Below are 25566 nucleotides of genomic sequence, written 5' to 3'. Positions count from 1 at the left end.
AAGTAGTTGTACCATTTTATACTTCTGTTAGCATAATATGGGAGTTCTAATTGCTCCATATGCTCATCTACATTTGGTCATGTTAGTCTTTTTATTTTAGTTATTCTGTTGAGTTTGAAATAGTATCATCCTGTAATTTTGATTTGTATTTTCTGAGGTAGTCATGTCCCGTTTTTAATCTTCTTTAATTAAGAACGGTTCCTGGGCTTCCCTGGTGGCGCAGTGGTTGAGAGTCCGCCTGCTGATGCAGGGGACATGGGTTCGTGCCCCGGTCTGGGAAGATCCCATATGCCGTGGAGCAGCTAGGCCTGTGAGCCGTGGCCGCTGAACCTGCCCGTCTGGAGCCTGTGCTCCGCAACGGGAGAGGCCACAGCAGTGAGAGGCCCGTGTACCGCAAAAAAAAAATAAATAAATAAAAAAGAACGGTTCCTTTCATGGCATTCACTCACCCCCCACCCACCCCCACCCGCCACCGGCCAGAGAATCCAGGCCAGTTGTATTGTTCCTTAATTTGGATTTGTCTGATTATTTCCTCATGATTGAGTTCATTAATCATTTTTGTCAAGTATACTACATGGATGATGTTTTATTTTTCTCAGTGTATCACATCAGAGGGCACATAATGTGAATTTGTGCTTATCATTGGTGATGATATGTTTGATTACATGGTTAAGGCAGTGTCTGCTCGATTTCCCTGTTTAAAAGTATCTTTTTCCTTTTATAATTAATAAGCAACCTATGGGGTGATAGTGTGACACTGTGAGAATTCTTTTTCCCCTAGCAATCTTCACTTAGTAGTTTTAGTATTCATTGGTTCTTATCTGAATCAGTTCAGTTATTACTATAATGATGATAAAATGGTAATTTTTTATTTCTGTCATACTTTATATATTTATTAGTTGACTTTTTCTCTGAAGAAGACATTTTCCTCCCCCGAACACACACTTACTTTAGTATCCCATTTGGATTCATTCTGTTTTTAATTTATAAGCTAATTCATAACTTCACTCTTTAAAATGTCAACTTTGGCCAGTGGCTTCTTTTTTAAAAAAATAGATTTATTTTATTTATTTATTGGTTGCGTTGGGTCTTCGTTGCTGTGCACAGGCTTTCTCTAGTTGCGGCAAGCAACGGTAATAGTTGCTCGTTGAGGTGCGGTGGCTTCTCTTGTTGTGGAGCACGGGCTCTAGGAGCACAGGCTTAGTAGTTGTGGTGCACGGGCCCAGATGCTCTGTGGCATGTGGGATCTTTCCGGACCAGGGCTCGAACCCATGTCCCCTGCATTGGCAGGCGGATTCTTAACCAGCCAGTGGCTTCTTCAAGCTGGTTGCTGTTTCCTCCTGATGTGTTCCCTTACTGTTGGCACAGCAAGGTATTCCAGGTTTTCCCTGGATTTGGCCATTTCTTTAAGGAGTACAGGTTTTCCTTATAGAATCTTATTTAAAACAAAAGTCTGGGGCTTCCCTGGTGGCACAGTGGTTGAGAGTCCGCCTGCCGATGCAGGGGACAGGGGTTCATGCCCCGGTCCGGGAAGATCCCACATGCCGCAGAGCGGCTGGGCCTGTGAGCCATGGCCGCTGAGCCTGCGCGTCTGGAACCTGTGCTCCACAACAGGAGAGGCCACAGCAGTGAGAGGCCTGCATACCGCAAAACAAAAACAAAAACAAAAAAACAAAAGTCTGAGCACTAGATCATTATTACATATGTATGTCTTGACTTTCCAATTTATGTAGAAGCTTCTAGAGGTCGAAAATACCAACATCTTCAGACTAAAATCCCTGCAGTGCCCTAGCCCTGGCACTACCATGCCCAAAGAGTATTCCTGTTATGAGGCGTGATTAGGGTGTTCATACATAAGAGAACACATGGTGGCAGTAGAATCAAGATTAGTGTTGTAAAGTAAAGAGCATAAAGCAAGTCAGTTTCCTATTTTTTTTAAATGTTGACATTTACATTTTTTATCTCGTTTTGGTACATTGTCTTCTTTCGCTAAAGCCAAATTTATTTTTCCTTGCTTTGATACTATGAGAGTAGGCGTTGTTACTCTGGACGTTAGTTTCGACATCAGGGAAGAGACTAATCAACACCGTAAGCCTAGTGCTTTCACTAACTTTATGTATATGTTTCACTTTTATTTTTATCACTGAGTGTTTTAATGTGCATAGTTTTATTAATAAACCAGCACCCCAGAGTTTTCCATATTTTGGGTATTTTCTGTGACTAAAGCATTAATTAACCTTTAGAATGTCAGAATATTGACAGCTACATTTTCTTTTTTAGTCAAGCTCTATAATTCTTTATACTGAAAGAATACAATAATAATTTCATTGAGGTGGAACACAGCTTGTCTTGCCCCCTTTCTTCTCTTCTGTCACCCTTTTCCTCCTTAACAAACTCCTAGATATCTGCATGGTGTTTGAAGTTTTGGGGCATCATCTGCTCAAGTGGATCATCAAGTCCAATTATCAAGGGCTTCCTTTGCCTTGTGTCAAAAAAATTATTCAGCAAGTATGTATCTTAATATTTTCTATGTGGTGGGTTTTTTTTAAGGTTATACTCCATTTATAGTTATTATAAAATATTGGCTTATATTCCTTGTGTTGTGCAGTATATCCTTGTAGCTTATTTATTTTATACATAATAGTTTGTATGTGGTAATTTTTTTAGATTCTTAAAGTGTCAGGAGTTTCCTATTTCCAATAGAATTTTTATTTTTAAAGCTAGGTTTTTTTAATTGCTGAAATTATTTATTCAGCCCCTATTTATTGTGTTTATTCTGTTTTTAAATGTTTTAGTGTAATCATTTTCCCCCAGGTTCATCTTCTGTAATAATTATTAGATGGGGAGCTGAGTGTAATGCCTGATTTTAGAAATTTGGAGCCCTTATCTAGAAGTTCTGGTTGCAAAAATTGATTATATATTAATAGAAAATTGTCAGATTATTACCGTCTCTTTATATAACATTATTCATGAGCATTTTCTCATATTCTAAACAGCTTTCAATATATAGTGAAGAAGTTTGTCATCAGGAAAGTGGTAATACTTCAGAGGGCAAACAGTTTGTTTAGATAATGTGTTTTGTTGGACAGAGCTCCAAACTGGAAAGCAAGAGACCTCAGTTCTTCATCAACAAGGAAATTTGAATTTAAAGATACCTAAATCTCTTTCATGACCTACATTTCAGTAGTTAAAGGACAATGTCAACTGTTTATTCTTCGTCTCTGTAATGTATCAATAAATATCTCCAAATAGAATTAGCTTTGTAAAACTTGGAAGAACTTTTTATTGTAAATAAACTCTTGCCTTTGTTCATAGTTTACAATTAATCTTTCTGGGGAAGTTTGTTGTGCTTTAAAAAAAATGCTTTCTTTGTAGAAAACTACCATATCATTTTTATTTTTTCAAAATGTTGCATTGTGATTTTTTCCTTCTCCAGAAAGACTTGTATTTTGTGTTTGCAAGTCTACTGCTCTATTCCCATTCAGGTGTTACAGGGTCTGGATTATTTACACACCAAGTGCCGTATCATCCACACTGACATTAAACCAGAAAACATCTTGTTGTCAGTGAATGAACAGTACATCCGGAGGCTGGCTGCAGAAGCAACAGAATGGCAGCGATCTGGAGCTCCTCCACCTTCTGGATCTGCAGGTATATTTTCTTTGGGGACTTCACTTTCATTAGAAGTTAAGAGAAGTTCTTGTTTTTATTCTATTACCTGACAGTTAAGTAAAAGTAAAGCACCACTAATTCATTTAACAGTAAGATACAATAAGTACTTACATAAGAAGTAGTTCCAGCCTTCAAAGGACTTTTTATACTCAGTATTATTCCCATAGGAGAAGAAGACTGTGCCTTTTAGGTCCAGATATGTTGTGTATTGTAAAAGCTGATTCATGTTGTTGTTAAAATGTTTTCTCTTGTGATTTGATGGTCTTTTTTGATGTTCATACATGCTCACCTATGTGAATCAGTGATCCCTGTGCAGGGGCAAGATAACATTGCTAGTAAGAGCTTGGGTTTAAGCACTGGAGTGGACATACCTATTTTGACTCCTTGCTTCATTCATTTAATGACCTTGGGCACATGACTTGACTTCTTTTTTCTCATGCAGGAGTTACTCGGATTAAATTTCATGTTAAAGCAGTTAGTAGTATGCCACACAGTATTATGCGTTAAATAAATGATGGCTACTATGATTATGATGATTTTTTTCCATTTGTGGTACAGATTTTAATTTTAGTAGTTTAATTATATTTGAGGAACTCTCTTGATCCTCAAGTTGAAATATCAATTATCCAGAGACTTCCTTTGAAAAAGAAGACCTACAAAGGGGGCAAGGGGCAGTTGTTCAATGGGAATAGTTTCATTTTTGCACAATGAAAAAGTTCTAGAAATGTTACACTGTGTGAAATTAACACTACTGAACTGTATGCTTAAGGATGGTTAAGAGGGAAATTGTATATTACAAGTTTCTTACCACAATTTAAAAAAAAAATTTTTTTTTTTTTTAAGGAAGACTGAAGATTCTACCTCCCACCTAAGCTAAACTAATATCCATAACATGCTATGTAATAAATTACTGTAGCTTTTGATGCCACTCTCCTTTTAAAACTGACAAGTGTCACAGGGAAGAATTAGTCCTGGGTGGGGATGAGAGGGTTGTTGCCTATCCTTTTCTGTTTTAAGCAGTACATGGGAATGAGTTTTTAGCAGCATTAATGATGTAAATCAGAAAGGAGGACTTGGTTCTTTGCATATATTGATGCTATCTGGAGAAGAATTTATTAAAATTTATTTTAAGTTTGTTGACTTTTGTATGCATTGTTTGTTCTTTTAAAAAAAATAATGTTGCTTCTACCAAAATTGCTTAAAAACAGTAGTTCTCTCTACAATATAAACTGTACAAGAAAGACTTTTCATTCTGGTAGGGTGTCTTAGTTTATATTGCCTGCTGAATGCAAGGATTCTTACTTGGTTTTCTTTTCTTTTCAGTCAGTACTGCACCCCAGCCTAAACCAGTAAGTATAAGGTGTTTCTATATTTAATTCTGATCTATGGGCAATGGGCAGGGATTCTTCTGTTATGGATCACAGTTTATTTAGAGTTTGGAAACCAAAAAAAAAATATATTCCTGCACTTCTATAATTTTCTCCAATAAATTCCTGTGCATCTTCAGCAAGTTTGTACTGGTGAGGTTTCCATAAATTTGAGCATGAGAGTGGACCAGCCCCACAGACTGTTCAGAGGACCAAGATTTGTTGTTAATTTTGTTTTAATTTGGTTTCTTGAGAGTATCTGCATTTTTTAAATTAATGAAAAGCTTAAGTGCTATGTTAGGACAAGAGTGGAATTTAACTAGGAAGTAATTAAAATTAACAGTTATCTCCAACTGGGGATAATGGATTAGCCACCTGAAGGCTTTATCTGTTTGTAATCTCCACCCAGGCTGACAAAATGTCAAAGAATAAGAAGAAGAAATTGAAGAAGAAGCAGAAGCGCCAGGCAGAATTACTAGAGAAGCGAATGCAGGAAATTGAGGAAATGGAGAAAGAGTCGGGCCCTGGACAAAAAAGACCAAACAAGCAAGAAGAATCAGAGAGTCCTGTTGAAAGACCCTTGAAAGAGAACCCACCTAATAAAATGACCCAAGAAAAACTTGGTATAAATAGAGCATCACAAAAATTACTTTATAGCAAACTTTAACATTAATTTATCATTGTTTTATAATATAGTGGTTTCATGCATATACAACATCTCTGGGGGTGTCGTTATACAGTAAGAATACAGAATTTGTCATAAATGTTAGGTAGGTAATATTCAAATGTAATTTCTAACTTTTCTCAGGATATGCAACGTAGACCTCATTTAGCAATTGGGTAAGAATAAGAAGATCTTTGTCCTTTCATAAATAGATTTTAGATGTGCAGTCATGTTTTTATGTCACCCTGTATAAGTTCTAGAAAACGTTTTAATCTTGTGGAGAGATTTTTTTTGTGTTCTTTCACGCATATGCATACACGTACATCCTTTTTGTCTTTGTTCCTTAGAAGAGTCAAGTACCATTCACCAGGATCAAACACTTACGGAACATGGTGTAGAGGGTGGTGCAGCAGAAATAAATTGCAATGGAGTAATTGAAGTCGTTAATTATACTGAGAACAATAATAAAGAAACATTGAGGCTTAAAGAGGATCTACATAATGCTAATGGCTGTGATGTCCAAAATTTGAAGCAGGAACCTAGTTTTCTAAGTTCCCAAAATGGAGACAGCAGCACATCTCAAGAAACAGACTCCTGTACACCTGTAACCTCTGAGGTGTCAGATACCATGATGTGCCAGTCTTCATCAAATGTAGACCGGTCATTCAGTGCACAGGACATTAGCCAACTTCAAGAAAGCATTCGAGCAGAGATACCCTGTGAAGATGAGCAAGAGCAAGAACATAATGGACCACTAGACAACAAAGGTACTTCCCTAGTACTCCTTCCCTGCATAACATGTTCATGAATTTCTAATAAGTCAGACAGACAAAGACAAATAATGTATGTTATCACTTATCTGTGGAACCTAAAAAATAAAACAGATGAATTCAGCAAAACAGAAACAGACTCACAGATATAGAGAATGATAGGTGGTTACCAGTGTGGAGAGGGAGGAAGGGAAAGGAGGGGTGGGAGTAGGGGATTGAGAGGAACAAGCTACCATATATAATAAAACAGATAGGCTACAGGGATATATTGTACAGCACAGGGAAATATAGCATTACTTTTTGGTGACTTTAAATGGATTATAATCTATAAAAATTCTGAGTTGCTGTGTTTTATACCTGAAACTAATATGTTGTAAATCAGCTATACAATTTTTTAAAATTCACCACATAGGGGGCTTCCCTGGTGGCGCTAGTGGTTGAGAGTCCGCCTGCCGGTGCAGGGGACACGGGTTCGTGCCCCGGTCCGGGAAGATCTCACATGCCGCGTAGCGGCTGGGCCCGTGAGCCATGGCCGCTGAGCCTGTGCTTCGCAACGGGAGAGGCCGCAACAGTGAGAGGCCCGCGTACCGCAAAAAAAAAAAAAAAAAAAAAAAATTCACCACATAGAAAAAAATTTTTCATGAATTTCTAAACTAAAAGTACCATTGTTGTTATAAATATAGCTTTACAGCAGGTGTCCAAGTCACCTTCAATGTGTAAATGTGTAGGTCAGTTTGATTTTTATTGGTTAAACAGTGAGTATACAGCATTTTACTTGTTGCTGTGAAGGCAGAGGTTTTAATTCTGGGAAGTCAGGGTGTTGCTTTACTTGGTTTATTTTAGAAAATTTATTGTAGGTTGCCAGTTGGGGACCTGGGTGAATTACTTCGTAGAGTTTCATTAACCTTTGGTGATTTCTGTGTTCATTGAACAGTCTTATTGATGATACCTGTTGTCTATAGGAAAATCCACTGCTGGAAATTTTCTTGTTAATCCCCTTGAGCCAAAAAATGCAGAAAAGCTCCAAGTGAAGATTGCTGATCTTGGAAATGCCTGTTGGGTGGTAAGTGAAACTTGTCTCAGTCTTTTGAAGTGACTGGGGATAGATGAGAAGTTGGACTTAGTTGTGCTAAAAGAAGAAAACATCTGCAGTTCTATACCCAAATTGCCAGTTAACATTTTAGTGAACTTTTTTTTACTTTTTCTTTTAACCATTTACACGAGTAGAGAGAATGGTATGATCCTGCCCCTATTCCAGGTACCTGTCACCCAGATTCAGTAATGTCAACTCCTGGCCGGTTTTGTTTTATCTATATCCTCATTGACTTTCATACTCTCAATACCCACGTTCATACTTTCCCCTATTTTTAAAATCAGCATCTAACTTATTAATTGTAACCTTTTAATTCATTTAATATATTTCGAACACTTTTGTCAACCAGAAATTTACATCAAATTCAGTTGGTTATGTGATATTTGCCAGTATACTATAACCTTTACATACTCTTGACAGTTCTTTGTGATGAACATCTTTGCTCATGAGTCTTTTGAAGTTGACCTTAGGATGTACTAGACATGAAATTACTAAGTCAGAAGTTGGGTACTTTTTTTAAAGGAGGTTTTTGACATATAGTGTCATATTAATACTGTTGTTTACCTAGTTAAGAATGCTTTTTGTGGTTTTTTTGTTTGTTTGTTTGTTTTGCGGTACGCGGGCCTCTCACTGTTGTGGCCTCTCCCGTTGTGAAGCACAGGCTCCGGACGTGCAGGCTCAGCGGCCATGGCTCACGGGCCCAGCCGCTCCGCAGCATGTGGGATCCTCCCGGACCGGGGCACGAACCCGTGTCCCCTGCATCGGCAGGCAGACTCTCAACCACTGCACCACCAGGGAAGCCCTTTTGTGTTATTTTTAATGAATATCTTTAAAAAATCTACAATAGAATGATTTGCACATAAATGATACTATTCAAAGAGCTGTATGCTTTGTAAACAGGGATATTGGAGACAGTTTGAGGCAAAATCCACTTTAATAGGTCTTAGGTTTACTTTTGTACTTCAAATTCCCTATTCCACATGACATCCTATATCTAGTGGTTCATAACCTAGAAGGATCTCACTTTCAATATCGATTCTAGAATATTGTGATAACTTTGTGGAAAAACTGAAGTCAGTGCTTAGCACTGACTGATAGAAATGTAGAAAAGCTTTTCAAGGAATTAGAATTATTTCACCACGCCACCAGACAGTCCAGGCCACCATATATTTTCACCTGGGTGAGTTACATTAGCCTCCTCACTTCTCTCTTCTGTTGTCCTTCCCTCTTACTGACTGTTCTCAACATAGCTCTCAGAGTGATCCTTTTAAATGCAAGTCACGTCATATATTCTTAAAACCTTGTGGTGGCTTCCTTCAGAATGAGTGCCAAAGTCCCTACCATGGCCCACACACCACCAAGCAAAAAACACTTATTATTTCTTCTGCCTGGAATTCTCTTCCCAAGATAATGTGTATAATTCACTCCTTCATTTTCTTCAAGTTCCTATTGAGATGTCATCTTACCCAGGGAGATCTTCCCCTGAACACCTAACATACAGTAATTAGCAAACCACCACTCTTTACACCCATTTTCTTTTTCTTCCTCTCCTCCCTCAATTCTTTTTTCTCCACAACACTTAACCCAATCTGATACTAGATATTTGTTTGTTTAATATCCCTCTCGCTATAATGTATGTCCCATCACAGCAGAGATTTTTTTCATTCACTGCTGTATCTATGGTACTTAGATCAGTGCCTGATATATAGGAGGTGCTCATTAAATATTCAAGTAAAACAATTACAGAGGAAAATATTGCCTCTGTAACAAATATCACATAGTATAAACTTCAAACGTTTGTCAGTTTTCTGCTCACATCATGTTTCAACCTCCTTTGCCTTTGTGTTTGGAACACCTTCCTTCATGCCTGCGTATGCATTTGGCATACTCTGCTTTATTTGGGTGCAGTCTTTCCTGTCATTTTTACTACAACAGAATTAATCTCTCTCTCTTCAACTATTATATACATTTTTTAATGGGTCTCTGTGCTAAAATGACTTTACATTCTTCTCATCCATTTATTCATTCAGCAAATATATTGGTACATATTCTGACCTGGGCACTAGGACAGTGGTGAACTGGACATGGGTGCCTTGTCCTGCTGGATCTTGGTCTAATCTCACATCTTGTTGGTCTCTTAAGCACAGCAGCATGTGGTATTTGGTAATGGAATTTTACATGATTTTCAAAGAGTTTGATTTTTTCAAATATTATACTTTTGCTCATCAGTTATGCACATGCATATATAGTTTAGGGACACTTACATAGATTTTGATTCAAAAGTCTGTCCCCCCTCCCTTTGCCAATTTGTCACTCCCCACGTGAGGGTATTTACCTTCGCATTGCTAATAAATAAATTGGGTATATTGCTTCCAATTCTTTTTTTCAGTTTTAGGTATTTCTGCCTTTTCGAAAGTAGGACTTATCTACCACTACAACCATCCCCTATCTTGTCAATTTAATATGACTTGGCTAAATGACTCCATGTTTACATTATTAGGACTCTAACGCTGTCTTCAGCTGAACTAAGCATATATTGTGGTATGATTCCTTTTCCCTTTCTGCCTAACACTGTGTTTCATTTGCTTAGTTGTCTTTGTATTACTTATCACTTAATTCCACCCCACACTTTGATCCAGTGCTATGATTACACTTTAATACACATGGATACCTTGGGTATTGTTTCAACTTTTTCTTCCTAAAGAGCTCTATCCTGGAACCTGTGCTCTGCTAATTTGTGTTCATCTCTTGGGTTGCCCTGTAGCTTGCTGCATCACTGACACTTGGGATTTCCTTTCATAAATGTCCTGGAGATTATTTTTATATCCCGTTTCCTGTCTCTCTGATCTTCTTTCTTGGTTTACTCCATCATGGTTTTTGTTTGTTTGTTGTTTGTTTGCTTGTTTTAATATCTTTATTGGAATATAATTGCTTTACAATGGTGTATTAGTTTCTGCTTTATATCAAAGTGAATCAGCTATACCTATACATATATCCCCATATCTCCTCCCTCTTGCATCTCCTACCCTCCCTATTTTGTTTGTTTGTTTGTTTGAAGTATATACAACTTCTAGTAGCTTCCTCAGAAAGGGTGTGTGTGATTGAGGGAGTGGGCATGCTTGTATGTCTAATAATGTCTTTATTCTGTTTTTACACTCAGTTGGCTGCATGTAAAATTCTAGGTTGAAAATCATTTTCCCTCAGAATGTTTGTCATTGCTCCATTGTTTTCTAGTTTCCTGTCTTATTGCTGCTAAAAGACCAAAGTCATTCTGATTCTTGGACCTTTGTATGAAGCCTTTTCCCCTGTGAAAGTCTGCAGGATCATTTCACAGCGATGTGCCTCATGAGGTCTGTTTTCATCGATTAGCTAAGGGACCCAGTGTGCACTTTCAGTATTGAAACTCTGGTTCTTTGGTTTTGATTCTTTCTTGATTTTTTTTCTCTTTTTTAATTCTCTAGCTCTGACATCTCATTATTCAAATGTTAGATTTATGCAGGTTCTCTCATTTTCTTTCTCTCCTATTTTCTAGATTTTTCTTTTTGCTTATTTTCTGGGAGATTTCTCAGCTTGTTCTTTTAAGCCTTATTTTTTCTTATTTCTCCTATTATATCCTTACTTTCCAAGAGTTCTTTGGTTCCCTGATTATCTCTGAGAGGATATTGATTATTTTTTCATTTTTGACATTTTCTTCTTCTTTTTTTTTTTAAATATTCATTTTATCAACCTGTAATTCACAAGTGTCTGATTTTTTTTTTGGTCTGAATTGGGTCTTCGTTGCTGCATGCAGGCTTTGTCTAGTTGCGGTGAACAGGGGCTACTCTTTGTTGTGGTGCAGTGGCTTCTCTTGTTGCAGAGCACAGGCTCTAGGCGTGTGGGCTTCAGTAGTTGAGGCACGTAGGCTCAGTAGTTGTGGCTCACGGGCTCTAGAGCACAGGCTCGGTAGTTGTGGCGCACAGGCTTAGTTGCTCCACGGCATGTGGGATATTCCCAGACCAGGGATTGAACCCATGTCGCCTGCATCGGCAAGTGGATACTTAACCACTGCGCCACCAGGGAAGTCCTCTACTTCTTTACATAGTGTCTCTTGCCTTCTTTGTTCAGGATCATTAAACAAAAAACTGACCATATGAATGGAGTGCCAGAAAGCTGTTTGGAAGCTTTGTGCCTGGGTGGTTCTTGTTGACTGTCATTCACTATAAAATGATTTGTGTGAGCTATTTCATTTCATCCTCAGATGTCAGGGTCTTGGATTGGTCATACTTCCTGCAGAAAATTTACAGTCTTCCTCAGATCTCTTACCTGGGGAGTGAATGCCTGGCTGCTAGTGTTTTGGAAACTGAGTTAAGCAAGAAAACTGGGGTTCAACATGCAATTTACATGTAGTCACTTAATTTCCCTGTTTTCAGGATAGTACTCTCCCCTCAACCATGCCGAGCATCCTCCAGAAACTGTCTTACCCACTCCAGAGAAACCCTCTAAGTGTCTGTCAGGCCAGGGAAAGGCTGTTATACTGCATCATGCCCTGTGTTCTGGAGCTCTCTTTCTTTAAAAGATATTCTAAAGCAGATTTCTGGAGTACCCTCCCCGCTACTTCCAGAGATACCTGATACCACCGAATCCTGAGCCTTGGGAGGACTACTGTGGAATACCTCACACTGCTTCTCCGCTTTCACCAGTGGCTTATTATTCAGCTTTCCTGGATCCATTAAGACACTTGCCAGTGATCTCTCTGCTTTCCAGCTTCTAAATAGTATTGCTCTGACTCCTTTGTCTTCTCTTTGTCAGTTTATGCTTTAAAAATTAACGCTGGGGGGCTTCCCTGGTGGCGCAGTGGTTGGGAGTCCGTCTGCCGATGCAGGGGACACGGGTTCGTGCCCCGGTCTGGGAGGATCCCGCGTGCCACGGAGTGGCTGGGACCGTGGGCCGTGGCCGCTGGGCCTGTGTGTCCAGAGCCTGTGCTCCGCGGTGGGAGAGGCCACAGCGGTGAGAGGCCCGCGTACTGCAAAAAAAAAAAAAAAGAAAAGAAAAAAATAACGCTGGGGCTTCCCTGGTGGCGCAGTGGTTGAGAGTTCGCCTGCCGATGCAGGGGACACGGGTTCGTGCCCTGGTCCGGGAAGATCCCACATGCCGTGGAGCGGCTGGGCCCGTGAGCCATGGCCGCTGAGCCTGCGCGTCCGGAGCCTGTGCTCTGCAACGGGAGAGGCCACAACAGTGAGAGGTCCGCGTACCGCAAAAAAAAAAAAAAAAAAAATTAATGCTGGATTCGCTACAAAAGTGGAGTTTCAGGAGTGAGTGGATGTGTATGTTTCCAATCCACCTTCTTTACTTTTGCTGATTCTTGACCTCATCTACAGTGTATTTGTAAGGCAGTAGTGAGGCATGATGAGTAAAGACAACTCCCTTGAACAGCATGTTCATTTTTCTAACTGTATCACCTGCAGTACATTTCCATTTCAAACTCAGTATCTGAACCCATTGTTTTCCTGTAAAACCACTTCCCTCTCTAAGTCTCTCCATCCGTGTTTTTGTCGACAGCCTCTACCAGAGTTCTTTTTGACTCTTCCTCCTTGTCTCCCACTTGAATTGAATTTTTAAATTGTGCTCATTCTTTCTGTGAATGTCCTTGGTTTTAACTCTTCCTTCCCTATTTCCACAGCCATTGTTCAGATGTTCATTACTAAGCCTAGATCTGGCCACAAACCAGAAGATTACTGGAATGGTGTTCTCAGAGGTCCTATCAGTCTTCTTACAGTACACTGTCCTGTTTACTAACGTGCAGTGGTGTTCTCTTGTCTGCCAAATGAAATTGAAACTCTTCAACCTAGCAGTTAGCTATGTTTGGCTTTAGCAAATGTCTTTCTGTGCCTTTATTTATGATGTTCCCTCCACCTGAAGTACTTTTTGCTCTTTTGCAAACTTAGTCCAGTACCCTGTGGAGCTCTGGTCAATGCTGGTTTTTCTACCTGAAGGTTTCTCTGCCTAATTTCTCCTGTTCACAAATGCTGTTCCTTGTTTTTTTGTTTGTTTGTTTTTTAAAATTTTAATAGGATTAGAAAATCATCTTTCACACTACATGTTTTAATATTTTCTGAATTTTGTTTCCTGTGTATGACTCATTTGAAGCTTCTTTTTTCTGTATTATTTTTTATTACGGAAAATTTCAAACCTATACAAAAGTAAAGAGTGGAATGATCTCCCCTGCTGTTATACTAGTGTCACCCAGCAATTATCAACTCATTGCCTGTTTTTCACCTATATCCCCACCCTGACACCCACTCGAGATCATTTTGAAGTATATCCCAGGCATCTTATTTTCATTTGTAAATATGGCTTTCTAAAAAATGATTCTTGGGCTTCCCTGGTGGCGCAGTGGTTGAGAGTCCGCCTGCCGATGCAGGGGACACGGGTTCGTGCCCCGGTCTGGGAAGATCCCACATGCCGCGGAGCGGCTGGGCCCGTGAGCCATGGCCACTGAGCCTGCGCGTCCGGAGCCTGTGCTCTGCAACGGGAGAGGCCACAACAGTGAGAGGCCCGCACACCGCAAAAAAAAAAAATAATAATAAAAAAAAAATAAAAAATGATTCTTTTAGGTAACCATGACACCATTGTTAACACCTAAAAAGGTTGACAGTTAACTAATATCAAATATTAAGTCAGTTTTGCCAGTTATCTCATAAACATTCCTCTAATTTTGTTGGTTTAGAACAAGATCCAAATAAAATCCATGAATGCCAGACTGGGTACTGTGTCTTTTAAGTTGCTTTTATATAGAGGTTTTCCCTTTCTTTCCCATACATGTGTTAAAGAAACGTTTTGCTGATTGCATCCCCATGGTGCTTAACATGGTCTCTGTTTCCCCAAGATTCGTATTTGATATTTTTGGAGGAGTAAGGGAGGCAAAAGAGAATGAGAGCAAGAAGTCTTTATAGGTGGTGTTTATAAGGTTCTTAAAACTTGAAACTTACATCTTTTATTTTCCTATAATGAGCACACAGCAAGAAGAGTTTGAACTGAACCTAAATTTGTATCATTTATTTGTTGAAATACAAGTTATTAATTTTAGACAAATGAACAACTTAATTTTTGTTTGGGGTAATAGTTTTCCATTTCTTAAAAAGCGATTGTTATTCCCTAACCTGTGTATCTATATTAAGTTCAGACTCATGTTTAGAGAAATAATTTGGAGTAGACAGCATATAAAGAAAAGTGCTGTTTGGAGCTAATAACGTCTAAATGATACTTAAGAAATTAGCCACATGGGAACTTTGGTTTGGGGAAAGCTTCGGTGAACTTATTTTAATCTCCATCATTAAGCAGTCATGACTTGTTACTTTTTAGAATAAAGGAATTTTTAAATACTGTTTCTTTCTTCATTTACTCAGCACAAACATTTCACTGAAGATATTCAGACAAGGCAGTATCGCTCCTTGGAAGTTCTGATAGGATCTGGCTATAATACCCCTGCTGATATTTGGAGCACAGCGTGCATGGTAATGTTTTTTCCATTGACTTTAACTTGTTACGTGGTAATTCGCTAATTTCAGTAGACCAGTGGATTAACAAACAGAAAAGGATTTTTTTTCTGACTCATCACTGGCACTCTGAATCCTGTGTCTGGAGAGGTCTGAATTTAAAAGCTTAGTTACAAACATCTGACATTCCGTTCGGTTCCTGCCAAATTCCTGTTAGGTGAAGGAACCAAATGTTTCCTACTACAGATTGGGGTTGCGGGGCGGCTAAAAACAACTGCTCAGACACGGTGCTGCTTTTGATGAGGAGAAGTTACTCTTACCCTTGCCCTCAGCTCTGATCTATTTTCAGATTAGGGAAAACCCTGGAAACTGCTTCATTCTGTACAGTTTAGCAGTCACTCAGCCGTCTTTGCACCTCACAGGATATGAAGCTCAGTCATCCATGGATTCATAAGTTGCTGCTTTGACCTTGTCAGGCAACTACTCAAGTAGTCAGACTTAGTTGATATTAAATGACTTCCCACAGATAGCCTCATGTTGGAACATATTATATTGTTTCCTGAAGTGGAGTGTACTCTTCAATTTGTAATTGTGGATTTACTTTTTTCTCTTCCACTCATTTTAAGTACTGGCAGGAACCATGTCTATAATGTATAGCTAAGTGTCTGGTGCAGGGCCTGGGACATTTTGAGGGGGTGCAATGCACTGCTAATGCTAACTTCCTGGAGTTATCACAGACTTCACAGATTAAAGGCATAGTTTTCCACAAGACTACCCTCACTTCAGACACCAGCTGCAAGCTCTGGGGTCCACAGGCCACCTGCACCTCCTGACCATCTGGCTACAAATTGGGAGTTTCCATTGTCCTTTCAGATTCAGTAGTTTGCTAGAATGACTCACACAACTCAGGGAAGTTCTAAAACATTTCAGTTTTGATATAAAGGTTACAAATCAGGACCAGCCAAATGAAGACATGCATACAGTGAGGTCTGAGAGTGGACCAAAGGTTAAGCTTCTGTGTTCTTAGGACACATCAGTTTCCTGGTACGTCAGTGTGTATCACCAACCAGGGAAGTTCACCCAAGCTTTAGGTGCCCAAAGTTTTTACTGAGATTTCGTTACTTGGGCATGATTTATTGAATCATTGGTCATGTGGTTGAACTCAGTCTCCAGCCCCCTTCCCTTCCTGAGAGGTTGGGAGGTCAGTTTTGACAACACTCAGCCCAAAACCTCAACCCTCTAATTGCACAGTTGGTCTTGTCCAACTTGGTGGCATATCCAACCCCCCTCTTGAAACTGTGTCTAGGGGCCCACTATGAGTCACCTCATCAGTATAAACTTAAGTGTGGTCCGAAGGGGCCCACCATGAATAACAAAAGGCGCGTTTATCACTTGGAAAGCCCAAGAGTTGAGAGGCTTCCTCCCGGGAAACAGGAACAAGATCAAACAAATTCTTTAGTATACAATAATACTTAATAAATGTTTGTGGACCATCAAATGAGTGAACTAAATCAGAAACATATTAAACTGTCATTTCAATTAACATTTAGTATTTATAATCAACTTTGGGGAAAACTTAAAAGAGAAAGGACAGACTAGAAGCCCCAACCTGTTTTGTGTCATAGATTTCTTTGACGCCCACATTCCTGAAAACCTTTGTCTTCCAAAGATAATAAAGTTTAAACCATGTTGTCAATATGGCATGACCTTCTAAATTATTTTGTTATGGCATGTCTGTGGTCTTTTAAGGGGGAGGGCTGTCTAAATTGAAGATGATTTGGTATTGTGTGCACAAGATGAAAGAACATTGGAAGAAAATCTTCTTTCTTGCCATACTTTAAAGCTTTGTGTTGAGGAATCTGATTTGGATTGAGTTGGTAGAGGAAATAATTGATAGAGATGCCGCCATACAAAATACAGCTAGTTTGTAGGTGGCATCTGATTTATTATGATGTGGTTCTTAGTAGTGGGTTAATTGAGGGCAGTAGGTCCTGCTTGCTATGTAACATAGTATGTACAGTGTCAGGCTTAAGAAGGCAAACAGGCAAAAAAGATGAAAGGGGGGTGGATTAACCTTGGCCCCTCTTTGGACCAGCTCATGTGCAGGAATTTTTTTGACCAAAGGAGGGAAAGCACTTACCTGACTTGAGACAATATCATGAAAACTTGAGGCCCATTTGTTCCCCCAAATTTCTCTCATTTTGCTAATAGATGTAGAAAACGTGCTTTAAATTTCACCATACTCAGAGAATAAAAATAAATCTTGGAATATCAGAAGTGCCTGGAGAGATGGATCATCCTTCATCTAGTACAATTAATTGATGGAAAGATTGGGACCCTTTCTGAGGTAAAAAGGCAAGTTGAGAGATTGCCTGCCACTTCAGTGATTGAGACTACAAAGTTAGAAGGAAAGTTATAAGAAGGGAATGCTCTGTGAAGAGCATTAAGAATTAATAAAGAATAGATGTTTTAAAATTCTCCAAACGTTCTATGGATTTTGACAAGTTTGTAATGACATGTATCTACTACCATAGTATCATACAGCATAGTTTCACTGCCCTAAGAATCCTCTGTGCTCTGTCTCTTCATCCATCTGCACCCCCTGCCAACCCCTGGCCACCACTGATGTTTTTATTGTCTCTATAGTTTTGCCTTTTCCAGAATGTCATAGTTAGAATCATACAGTATAATTCAGTTTAGCTTTTTTTCACTTTGTAATATCATTTATGGTTCCTCCATGTCTTTTTATGACTTGATAGCTCATTCCTTTTTGTCACTGAATAATATTCCATTATCTGGATGTACCAGCACACTGGATTTATCATACCTTCCCTGATTTTGCCTCTGTCTGTTAGCATGACCCTGACTGACGTAAAATAGGCCCTGTGGTCAGTGTGAGACAAGCACAGGAGTGGGCACCAGGAGCCGTGGATTCTAGGATGGACTTGGCCTTTCTGTTCTGGTCAGTTTTCTCATCTGTAAAGGAAAGATGTTTAACTAGGTGTTTTGTAATCTAGAGTTTCTACTAGTTTTCATTTCTGATGTTGTGATCTTTCGGTTTGGTTTGGTTTTTTTACTGTTATCTTATTTATAAAATTGTAACTACTAGCAACTACCTTATGTTCCAAAAATAAAGTTCTTTTAGAGAACTTTAGGTAACGAGTTGTAAGTATCTAGGTGGAAAATTTTAGAATATTTTAAACTTTTAGAAAACTATCTACTTTTTTTTTTTAGCTTTAATATCTTCACTGAATCCCCTACTATGAGATGGAAAAATTAAAGTACTGGTTTCAGAAGAGACTGACAGACTTTGATGAATAAGAATCACAAATTGTTTCTGTTCTGCTTTGAGACCGTAAACCTCAGGATAATTAGAGGGTGAAACAGGTATCTGTTCTATCAGTGTAGTTCAGTTTCATAACAAACTGCTAGCATGTAAAACAAGCTATGCCTAGCAAGAAGCCACAGCATCTCTGACATTTTAGAGACAATCCTGAAACTTCTGCTTTTGTGGCCTTGCTCTGGGTAGTGGTACAGCCCAAGTTATACATTTTTTGAGAAAGACTATTCTATCGTAACACTGGCAAACCACCAAGACCTAGATAGACATGGGTCTGAATTGAGAATGTGCCCCAACTAAATCCACTCCACAGTTCTTGAGATTGTCTGGGCTGGTTAGTACCATTGAGTCAACCAAAACTGACCCATGGCTAGCAGTTGACTTATAACTATACTTTTTATATCAATAAGGTCCTTTTTAAAGCTGCTGTTAAATTACTTGGTTTAATTTTAGTCAGTGAAAAATTAATACAACCCCGTCACTCACACGCTGTCCTTCTGTACTGGTTGACACTTATTCCTGAGGAAATCACTTTTTCAGTCCCTCTCAAACACTGTTTACAAGACGTTTTCTTGTTATAGGGGACTTGTGCCTTTTCCTGGTTGGTGGATGCTAACCTGCTGGTCAATATGAGTAGCTCCTGACTCCATTTATACTTAATCTTTTTCTGTAGACCTAGGAATTGGGGACTCTCTATCTGGGACAGTGCTTTTCCAAAGCAAAACTTTAAAAATGTACTTTTTAGCAAACACTGAAGAGTCATAGGTAGAAAAATGTCTGAATTTTTTTGGTTTTGATTTTAGATACAGAATGTTAATTTCTAGCCATGTGAAGTTATAAGTTATTCATGTTTATCTCATTAATAATTTAATAACTTAGAATCACCTTAGATATGCCCCTCTCTGAGCAAAAAGAGAAACTTAAGAGAGCTGAATTACTGATTGAAGGATTGGGGTGTACAGGGCTTGGAATAATCCACATATTGATATTAACTGAGTTTTTGCAGTTTTCCTGCTCCATTTTATTAAGGTACAGGTGTGAAAGGAAAGCTTTTTAGGAATAATCTTAGAGAATTTTTTAAATAATCATTTGCAGGTTTTCCAAGAAGAAAAAATTACTTAAAATTGAGCCAAATAGCAGTAAATTTCCCAAACGTCTTTCTTTTTTATGCTTTCATAAGCTTTCCTCTTTTTCTTAGGCCTTTGAACTGGCCACAGGCGACTATTTATTTGAACCTCATTCAGGGGAAGAGTACACTCGAGATGAAGGTAAGTCCCCTCAACCAAGGATGTCTGTGCACGGTGGCTAATGTAATTTGCTAGTACTGAAGAGCCTTAGTCTTCTTAGTGTGCTAAGTATATATAAGTCCCAGAAAAGATAGAAATATAAGATATTTTATGTTAAATATTAGGTATCCTAGATATTTTATAATAGATATTAAAGAATTCTATATAAGAATTAGAGAAAAGGCCACAGTTGGTTAAACTAAAACTTGTATTGGGTTGGCCAAAAAGTGCCTTGAGTTTTTAAGTAAAAATAAAAGACTCATTTTCACCAAGAACTTTATTGAACAACGTACTCACCCTTTTGTTCCACTACCTTCTGCCATTTTTCAGGCAACTTCATAATTCCATTTTCCCAAAACTTTTATCTTTTTGAGTAAAGAACTGTTCCAGGTGTCTTCCAGGGGATTGAAATTTTTTCCATTAGGAGAATTTTGTAAAGATTGAAATAAATGGAAATCTGAAGGTGCAATGTCTGGTGAATACGGCAGTTGAATCAGAACTTCCCAGCCAAACTGTAACATTTTTTGCCTGGTCATCAGAGAAACATGTGGTCTTGCGTTATCTTGATGGAAGATTATACATTTTCTGTTGACTAATTCTGGACATTTTTCATCAAGTGCTGCTTTCAGTTGGTCTAATTGGGAGCAGTACTTGTTGAAATTAATCGTTTCGTTTTCTGGAAGGAGCTCATAATAGAGGACACCCTTCCAATCCCACCATGTACACAACATTACCGTCTTTGGATGAAGACCAGCCTTTGGTGTGATTGGTGGTGGTTCATTTCACTTGCCCCACGATCTCTTCTGTTCCACATTATTGTACAGTATCCACTTTTCATCGCCCGTCACAATTTGTTTTAAAAATGGAACATTTTCATTACATTTAAGTAGAAAAATCGCATGCAGAAATACGGTCAAGAAGGTTTTTTTCGCTTAACTTACGTGGAACCCAAACATCAAAGCGATTAACATAACCTAGCTGGTGCAAATGATTTTCAGCGCTTGGTTTGGATATTTTGAGTATGTCACCTGTCTCCTGCGTGGTATAACATTGATTGTTCTCAGTGTTTCGATTGATCGTTATCAACTTCAACTGGTCTACCCGACCGTGGAGCATTATCCAGCGAGAAATCTCCAACATGAAACTTTGCAAACCACTTTTGACACATTTGTCAGTCACAGTACCTTCTGCATACACTGCACAAATCTTTTTTTGCGTTTCAGTTGTGTTTTTAACCTTTCTTGAAATAATAAAGCATAATATGCCGAAAATGTTGCTTTTTTCACAAAAATTCACCAATTTTGATAAGTCTTTTTTTAAAACACACACTGATAAGACAAGCTGTCACATACAATCTAACAAAATTGTTTTGAATGAAGTTAAAGACACGTAAGTGCTACTAGAGCCCTCTTACGTCATAACCCGAAGGAACCTTTTGGCCAAACCAATATTTGCCAGGTTTCTTATAAAACATCTAGTCATTTTCCTTCCTGTGTAAATCAGTGATTCATTCTTTACCCAGTTTGGATCTGCCTGTTCATCAACTTGTTGCCCAGTTATGCTTGCAACTTTATTTGGAAGTCGATTTTATCAGATACACACTACTTGAATGCAGAGAATATATCCTATTTGTCTATATAAATTGTACAACATTCAGCATTCTTTTTGCTCCTTTCTGAAAATTAAAGCTGTATTTTTCTTTTTAAATGATACTAACATTTGGATTCCATTTTAAAACAAAATATTATTGGTTTATATTTTGCAATACCAGTGGGAAAAGCCCAAGGCGTCAGATGTTCTGAGAGGCTGTGAAAGCAGACAACTAAATGTGTGATGATTTTTTAAAAATCATAGTGGCATTCAAGTAACTAGATGAAATAATAATGTGAATAAGAAAACTTTATTAAAGGAATGTTTTACCTTCTTTATTATACAGTTTTGGCGCTTTTGTTTTCAGGATTAATGGGGATTACTTTGAGAGAGCACTACCAGTGTACCCTCCCGATGCAGAAAATATATCTTTTACTTTCTGTGCTTTCCTTGATTCTTGGGGAAATCAGGTTCTGCTTTATGGAACCAACAGTGCTATTTCTCAAACTGGTCCCCTGGGATGTCAAAAGGCAATGTTAGTAAGGCCTGCTGATATTCCTAATAAGTACCGTTTGAAAAATGCTCTGCTAACTCATCACCATAGCCATATGCCTGTTTTAGTGGGTACAGTTTGGACGTTTTCTGTATATAAGCCCCTTTGACTGTAATTACTACCTGTGTACACACTTGATTTTTCCCTGTTATCTGCTTGCTTTTTTCTGGGTTATAAGTTTGGGGCTGTAGACTTAACATCGTTTTAGAAATGCCCTATCAAATCTGTTTGCAAGGGTAATTAACTTTTTTCTCTTTATTTCCCTGGATTCCCTATAAATAGTGTGTGGTACAGACTCATATAGTGGCTAGAATTACATTGTACAGGATCTTATGCTACCAAACCTGAAAATTGAAATGTATATGAAAAGACTCAAGTAAGGGAAAAGGGAGAACCAGTTACCCTAGATATTTATATCCTAATTTATTCCCTCCTATTCCAGCCCTTAGATAAAACCTCAGATTACTACTGTTTGGCCCATAGGAGCAGGAAAAAGCAAACCCTATCCCCTGGCTAGTATATGCATAGTGTTACAAGTCCTGGTAAGACTGGGGCCTAAGTAGCATGTCCTCTGTTATTTGGGACATTCCACAACCCTAAATCTTGGAATAATAGTTGATAATTTTGCCTGTCAGATATATTAATCCTATGATTAATTGATAAGCCAGAGATAGGTTGCTGGAATTTAAAGTAATATAACAATTTTAAGGGAAAAATAATTCCTTGGTAGGAAAAATATTAAAAGAACCAATACTTTACTTGGAAGTTTACAGGAAGACAAATTATAGTCTCATTTATAATTAATTTATACAAAGATATTTACTTGCAGATCCTGCCTAAAATTGGCAGAAATTTTTTGGCAGCCAAATACTTGTTACCAAACCATAAATTCAGTAAAAACTGCCCAAAAGTTATAGTGAATTCATAAAGTTCTTCTAAAATGACACCACTGAGTCCTTTACATGAGAAATAGATGTGACCTGAAACCTTCACAAATTCCCAGATAAGTGTATGTCTCTAGCATATGATTTTACCCTAAGATACATTATTGGAAGTTTTAAGTGATTGCTTTTGACCTGGATTCTGTAACTACAGGATTAAAGTCATTTTTAAAGCTGTTTTGTGGCTAGGAGCCATCACTTTTTAAAGCCTCTTCATATTTTTACTTTTTGTCACCTGCAGAAAAAGGTAATAGACCTGTCTGTAGGTGTGGATGCTGGCTGGTCCCAAGCTCGTCTGCTGGTGGCAGACTGCCCACCTCCCTGGCAGTGCTCACAGTCCATATGCCTGCTGTGACAGTTACAAGACACTACATGATGTAAACATTTTAGTGGCCAAAGATAGTCAAGTAGCTATACTTTAAATGTTTGTGCTCATTTTTTCTTTAATAATGTGATTTTTTAAATTAAAAAACAAAACGAAAAAACATCTGGACTAGACATGATACGATAGGGGTTTTCATTTGAGTTCTAGCTCTTATTGGCCTTGTGGCTTCAAGTATGCCGTTCTCCCAGAGGTTCCACTTTTCACCTTTAAAATGGGGTATTAAATTTTGGCCTGTTTTACAGGGTAATTGTGAAAACTCGATCATATGTGAGTGCTTTGTCATGAACATTCTTAAAGTGATATTATTACTCTGTGAAGCCCAGAGCACTATTATAAATAAATGTCTGTCCTAGAATGTGTAAAGCATATTGCTACACTCTTGTAGCTTAGCTGAAAAACCCACCTGGACCTAGATATAGACAAAATAGAAATAAAATATTATAGATAAGCCTCCAAACTCCAGAATGGGACTTGCCAACTACTATCAAGTGACAAACCACCGGAAATAATTCTTGGCCTTCCCAGGCTTCCCTTGAGTATCCTCGGTTTTATTTGTACTTACTTTTAAACAGCTAGTTCTTGAAAAAGCTATTCATAGAAAAACCTCTTTTACAGCTTGTCCTTGATCCTGTTCTTCTTACCCTTCTATTTTAGACCACATTGCGCACATTATAGAGCTGATAGGCAGAATTCCAAGACGGTTTGCCCTCAGTGGGAAATATTCACAGGACTTCTTCAATCGCAGAGGTAGTATTGTTAACATGAGTTTTCATCTAGGCCCCAGGGATGCAACTTCAGGAAGCAGAGCATTCACACCAAGATTGTTTTTACTTATCACTCAAGTCCCACTGGAGTGGGTACCTGATTTTTAATGGTTTTCTGGATTCTCCATTAGATGGATAGAGTCCTCTTCTTCCCATTTAGGACAGAAAGCAAGCTGAAATGCTTTATAAAGAGGTGTGCATGCTACTCTTTCTGCCAATATCTAGAACTGCATTTGTTACCCCTGTTATGTATATCTTTTTTCCCCCTCTTGAAATGTTTGAAACATACAGATCACATTGCATTGATCATAGAACTTCTGGGGAAGGTGCCTCGCAAGCTCATTGTGGCAGGAAAATATTCCAAGGAATTTTTCACCAAAAAAGGTAAAATAAATGTGTTTGTTCCCAGACATTAAGGGGACAAAAGTGTTTAACAATGAAGAGGTAAGTACAGCTTGGGTACGTGTTCCCAACACATACAGAAGGATGGTCCTACCTTGAATGCTGAGCTGTGACTTAGCAGACCCTGGAGCTAGACTGCCCAGCTGCTCCACTGCTTATGTGGCCTTTGACACAACCTCAGTTTGCTGCTTTATAAATGGAGATTACTTCATATTAAATTCGTTACTATGTGTATAGTAGCTGGCACATGGTTGATTACTCCTACTACAGGACTTCTGAAAAATGGGCAGATTTTGCTGAGGCAGTTCTATCAAAGGGCAAGTAGTTTCAGCTTTTTAAGGGCAGGACTACATCTCACCTTGTAGTCCGTGATACCTAACACAGTCACTTCAACACATCAGTCATATGAATTAACTTTATACTTTGAATTGCGTAAGTTATGTTATCACTTATTAGTGAAGAAAACACAAGATAAAACTCTCACCTCAAATTTTTGCCTAGATAATATATGTTGGCGTATTTAAATACGAATTTCTTATGCATTCTAAATATATTTAAAAGCTTAAGTATGAAACCCTGACCTAGAAGGGACTAGAAAACTGTCTGGACTTTTTTCCATGGTTCCCTTTTTCCTCACAACCTCTACACTAGTGCTGAGAAAAACCATCTTTCTCAACACTTGACAGCAGGCATCCTCAGAAACATTTCTTAATGTTTTTCTTTGAGGCAGGAAAATGAAGTGCTTCATAGTTTCTTCCTTGTGTGCAAAGTCAAATTAATGGCATATACCAAGTAGGTAATTAGGCACTCACTGCCCACAGAAGAGACTTCAAATACGTGTCATGTAAGAAAAGAAATTTAAAGCAGCATTTACCTTAACAAGTCACTAATCATTGACTGTCTTTTTAAAAAAACATTGTTTCAAGGAGGCAAAAAGTAATGTTCCAGAATAGTACAGAGTGTGATGCAGCTGTATCTGAAAGTTTATTTGTTCTTTTAGTTTTGTTACTTTTACACATTTGACATAGTTTTAGCTCTTTGTTTTTTAATTACTGCCTTATTTCGAAGCAACATTTGCTAAACTATTGAGCCAAAAAAAGAGTACAAGCAAATTATTCTTGGTATGTGGTGATAAATTGCCTCTGAACACTGTATGAGACCATGCTGAGTATATAGGCATTTAATATTCATTTTAGTGAATACCTAGTTCCTGATAGGCCTGCCCAGTTTGATTGGGACAAAAAATCCTGGAATGGTGGAGAAA

General features: G+C 38.3%; 1 protein-coding gene across 1 annotated transcript in view; it reads left to right on the top strand.

Moving 5' to 3' along the window:
* SRPK1 (SRSF protein kinase 1) overlaps window positions 1-25566 on the top strand; it is an 81989-nt gene that overhangs the window by 53722 nt on the left and 2701 nt on the right. Inside the window, 9 exon segments of the mRNA XM_004267677.3 lie at window positions 2402-2508; window positions 3486-3651; window positions 4996-5021; window positions 5449-5662; window positions 6051-6470; window positions 7436-7536; window positions 14952-15059; window positions 19580-19649; window positions 24192-24284. Of these exon segments, the coding sequence (XP_004267725.1) occupies window positions 2402-2508; window positions 3486-3651; window positions 4996-5021; window positions 5449-5662; window positions 6051-6470; window positions 7436-7536; window positions 14952-15059; window positions 19580-19649; window positions 24192-24284 (1305 nt within the window).

The sequence above is a fragment of the Orcinus orca genome, chromosome 10, assembly GCF_937001465.1.
Source record: "Orcinus orca chromosome 10, mOrcOrc1.1, whole genome shotgun sequence".
In the NCBI taxonomy this organism is placed as follows: Eukaryota; Metazoa; Chordata; class Mammalia; order Artiodactyla; family Delphinidae; genus Orcinus; species Orcinus orca.
The sequence above is the reverse complement of the archived record's forward strand: the minus strand, read 5'-3'. Positions and strand labels throughout refer to the sequence as shown.